The 4,928-nt window shown below is 40.4% G+C and overlaps 1 protein-coding gene across 1 annotated transcript in view; it reads left to right on the forward strand.

Moving 5' to 3' along the window:
* LOC118340911 (centrosomal protein of 85 kDa-like) overlaps nucleotides 1-4,928 on the forward strand; it is a gene marked incomplete in the record, with an annotated part of 27,522 nt that overhangs the window by 9,614 nt on the left and 12,980 nt on the right. The window contains 3 exon segments of the mRNA XM_035679074.1: nucleotides 1,468-1,652; nucleotides 2,720-3,582; nucleotides 4,133-4,218. Of these exon segments, the coding sequence (XP_035534967.1) occupies nucleotides 1,468-1,652; nucleotides 2,720-3,582; nucleotides 4,133-4,218 (1,134 nt within the window).

Consider the following 4,928-nt stretch of genomic DNA (forward strand, 5'->3'; position numbering starts at 1 on the left):
AACATGTTTTTGGTCATAACTCAAGAATATACGTGTATGCATTTAGTGGCATCTTGCAGTGTAGCTACAGATTGGAATTTTTTGGCTTCACTCTCCGCTTCCAAGCATGAAGGAGAAACTACGGTGGCTACGAAATGCACGATAAATGTGAACAATCATATCTAGGTGTTTGGTTTGTCACTTCTGGACTGCTGTAGAAACATACCTGTGAATATTATGTTCCATTTCTGCCAATACATCCTCCTAAATGTTACACACTGGTGTTCTCCTGTGCCTTTGATTGATTGGTTTCTATGCTGCACTTTTATTTCCTTTGTTTCATTTGGGGAAACTTACATCATATTACTAACTGCACTGTAACTGTATTTCTGGTCTATTCTCTTTGTGTTTTTCATTGTTTGCATTATTTATTCTATCTTTATTCATTTCATTTCATCATTCTGAATTTCATTGCATATTGTTTTAAATGTCATTCTAATTCTTTTATTTGCCACATATCAGATCACATTCAGACTGGCTTAAAGCTGCAGTAGGGAACTTTTATTAAAACAACTTGTCATTACTGCGGAAATTGTGTTCTGAAAGTAGTACATGAGACAAATAATCTGAAAAGCATATGTATTTTGGGATGAGACTCCACAATCAACAGTCTTTCTTAGCTCTGATTGGTTGTTTTATTTAGGCCCAGTGGATTCTTGCGAAGGCCATGAGAAGCACTAGGAGTAGCCTGAGCAACCTGATGTCTTCACAGAATCTTATGTACCATTGTCAGGCTATAGTGAAAGTGTTCAGCATATATGACAATATTTTCATAAAAGTTACCTACTGCAGCTTTAAGCCCTGTATAAAAAATGCAGCACCCTTATTCATTCAAATGAGGTTGTTCTGCGGGTGCTAATACCGCTGGTAAAACCATGGCCAATTAAATGTACTTAAACGTTTTTCTGCTGTTTACCTTACCTGTCTTGATAAAAGATCAAATAATTGCCACTGTCATAATGTTCCACAGTTGTAAAATCCTGTCTTAGAGTATTAAAAACTGCTGTGCATTGTTTAATACGTTTTACAAAAGGACTCTCCAGTAAATGAAGCACCTATACAGCGCCTTTCAACCACTAAATGCACTGTATACTACATGCTACACTCACCCCATTTGCACACATTCATACACCTGAACAGAAACTAAGCACACAGTCATACAGTTTCAGTATCTTGCTCAAGGACACTTTGACATGCAGCGGGAGGAGATGGGGATCACACCGCCAACCTTCTGATTAGTAAATGAAATGTCAGTTTCTTACATTACTACAAAACAATAAAAAGCCTAAGGGAAATTTGAAAGAAAAAAATAAACTGGTGACTGTCAGAATATAAATTCTTTATTGTTCTCTGTGGCTTTAGTCCATTAAGCATTACCATGTGGCTTACCTAATAACCTCAGTTTTTTGTGTAACTTGTGTGATATAGCTTTAAAAATATTGTTTCAGGCTCCATTAGTGGTGGCTCTCCAGGATGGATCCCTGGCCATGAATCAGCCTGGCACACCAACACCCCTGGCCCAGGGAACAGTATCTTTGGTGGCCGCCGACACAGCACAGTGTCTGACAGTGGTGACACTGGCATAGGCACTTACTGCTCTGACAGCTTGGAAGGTAGGATGGCCTGTCTATTTATTCTATTCACATTTAGTGTTCAACAGCAACAGCAAACCTTGAAATGACTTTGGACTTGAGGCCGCTCCTGGCTAATGTCCAATCTGGACAAAATGGGCCTGGCAAAACAATGGGAAATCAGAGACTGTTGTGCCCTCATCTTTACAGAGACCTGCTTCATCAACATCTTGGATCAAACACTTGACAGGTGGACCTTGTTCTCACACAGCAGAGTGCAAGACGAGATAAGGCAGACTCTGTATTTACATTGATGATGCTTGGTGCTTAAACACTGTTTCTTTTTATGTGAAAATGAAACCATATTATCATCATCACAACACCCATGCTGCTGTTTACATTCCCCCAGATGCACAACATACAAATCATATTTTTCTTGTTACTTGGAATAAAATGGTTTTATGGTGAAATGTATGTTTCCTTCTAATAGTCCTGTTCAGGAGTTCACAGATAGTTATTTTTTACACTGATTTGATTGATGACCTATAATCACACATCAAAGGTGAGGTGAAACAATATTTTGACCCTTTATGGGGTGCCCACACTCACAGGTGTTTTAAAGGAATGTAATATCATAGTGGTAACATTGTGTAACTGTCTGACTTTAGCCTAAATTTCATTGTTTAAATTTGGTCTTTAACTAGTCTATATGTTAAATCATTATCATAATCATCTTGGCTTAATTATTGACATTTATTATTTACCTTCCTATAGTTTGGTCTGACTGACACACAAAGCCCATCAGGCCTCTCCTCCTACTGCAGTGCAGCAAATACCAAACTGGCACAAGGAAGAAAAGAAACCTTCACCCCAGGAAATGCCATTATGCCAGTGTGATTTGAGGGTTGGGCAATGGACTCTAATAATAGAGTCTGATAATCACTTAATGTACCTTTAGGCAGTTGCAGTTTTAGTTCTTACAATACTTTCAAACATACAAGTTTTAGGGGGACTAATTCATTCAGTACGATGTGCTTGTGTTGATATTTTTGTGTTGATGATAAAATTCACTTTCTAATGGTCTCTTTGGCCTGTATCTCTTCCTACAGATGACTCCAGTTCAAGTACCACACCTTTGTCTTTCCAGCCTCAGGCCCAGCATCACTTGCACCAGGACGATGATGATGGCATCCCTATTGTCCATGTCATGCCGTCCCCATCCTCGTCACCCTGCAGCAGTTTTAGAATAACACCTTCACCCAGCAGCACAAATCACTTGAGCGGGTCTTGCCAGCTGTTTATGCCAGCTATGTCTCCCTTGGGTGCACCATGCTGTCTGGATATGAAAGACCACCAGCCCATCCGGAGGTGGTCCTCTCTCACTAAGTTGTCATCTGGGGCTGATAAGAGCTGCTCTAGGACATCAGGCAATCAGTACAACCCAGGCTCACAAGGCTCTCTGGACAGGGGTCTGCGGTATGGGTACAGAAAGGAGCCCCTTGGTTCAACTGTGGACCTTTATCTGCCTTTATCTACGTCTTTGCTCTGCCATAGCTTGCTGCAGCGCTCACCAGGTAGTGGCCCCTACTACCGGTACCACAGCAATAGAGCCACTGGTTTAGACACAGACCTATCCCTTTCCTCAGCCCTGTCCTCACCGGTAAAACACAACAGTTTGGACATGAACTATGGTGCTTTATCGGATGCAAAACTGGCTCGCGGAGGTGGACAGGTTTATGGCCTCAGCTTACCCAAACAAGCAGAGTCACCACTGGGTCATCAGACTGATAGAGGCTCCCCAATTCAGACTGCATTTCGTACCCAGATGTGGCTGACTGAGCAAATGGAGTACAGGCCCAAAGTACAGTGCAGAGGTAAATCTAGTCAGATCAACACTGGAACAGAGGGCTGCGGTGCAGATGGGTTGTCACCATGGCAGCAGGGACATCAGCAGGAACCAGGGCTTAACCAGGTAAGAGAAATATTATAATAATGAGACAAGAAAAAAAAGAAGGGAAAGAGAGAAAAAAGCAAAAAGAATGAAGGTTAGACATGAAGGAGGTATATCCTCAAATATCATTATGTTTAACACGCACAATTCACTTGACTGAAAAATAATGACTTTGTACCATATTATGTTAAACATGTCCTATGGAGTTTCCTTGTAATTTAAATTGCATTTAAATACAGCTCAGCCTTCTAACTGTGTAGGAGAAACTGGTGGCCGCGAAACTCAAGAATCAGTTATGAAATAACTCTGAATCGAACCATGACACCTAGAATCAGAAATCAGATTATCTGTTCTAGTCCACACTGTGTGCAGCTATGATGTAGCGTTACCACACCTGACCACACAAAAACACTTTGCAATTGCAATTTGCAATTCTGCATTTTATCCAATTATCATAATTAATTATTGATAATTAAAACGACTACTAAATGATACTATTGTTATTAAACTATGTCATTGTATACTTGTGCACTGTATGTGTTCAACAACCTGTGTTTGTGTGTGTCTGAAGATGCTGATGGGGACCACCCTTCCTGTCAACACTCTGGTGAAGGTTAAGGAGGGGCTGCTGAGACAGAGAGAGTTGGAGATAGATAGGTACTGAAAGATACACTCACAAACACTTAGAGTTGCCCTGACACTTCTTCAGTCCTGGTCACAAATCTCTGTGCACACCAAAGTGGCTTCTTTTAGTCCTTTCAGTGTGTTTGTGTGTATGTACTATACTATACTATACTATACGTATGTAACTATACTCACAATATATATATGTACATTATATGTTCCTGTTATTTAGTTTTTGGGTCAGATCAGATGTCGGTACCACCAAGTGGACAAAACCTTACCTACACTACATTAATTATAGGGTCAATGAAAGTTAATTGTAATGAATAAAAAATAAATAAATATGTGATAACCTATCCACAGAGGCAGCTTTTTCAGACAGTGCATGAAGTTAAATGTCACTTCCTGTGTCCTATTTGGCACTAGAAAACAGTCACTAATTATGCTTTATGTTTCAGTACAGCTTATTACATGCGAGGAGTTCTACTTATGTTTTGGCAGTACTATAATGGTAGGGTGGGATCCCGTTGCCCCTCACTCAGCTGCGGGAGATAAGAGAGCACTTTCAGTCATGGTTACACAACAAACAGATTTGGTTTGCTTGGTCACTTCCCTTTACTTTCCACTTATAGCGAGTGTTGAGCCAAGTCTTTCTGTTGCACTTGTGTACAATTGTCTGGTTTGATGGTAAATGGTAAATGGACCTGTACTGGTATAGTGCCTTTTTAGTCTTCCGACCACTC

The sequence above is a fragment of the Morone saxatilis genome, unplaced genomic scaffold (assembly GCF_004916995.1).
Source record: "Morone saxatilis isolate NCDOM2014 unplaced genomic scaffold, NCSU_SB_2.0 Contig7, whole genome shotgun sequence".
Classification (NCBI taxonomy): domain Eukaryota; kingdom Metazoa; phylum Chordata; class Actinopteri; family Moronidae; genus Morone; species Morone saxatilis.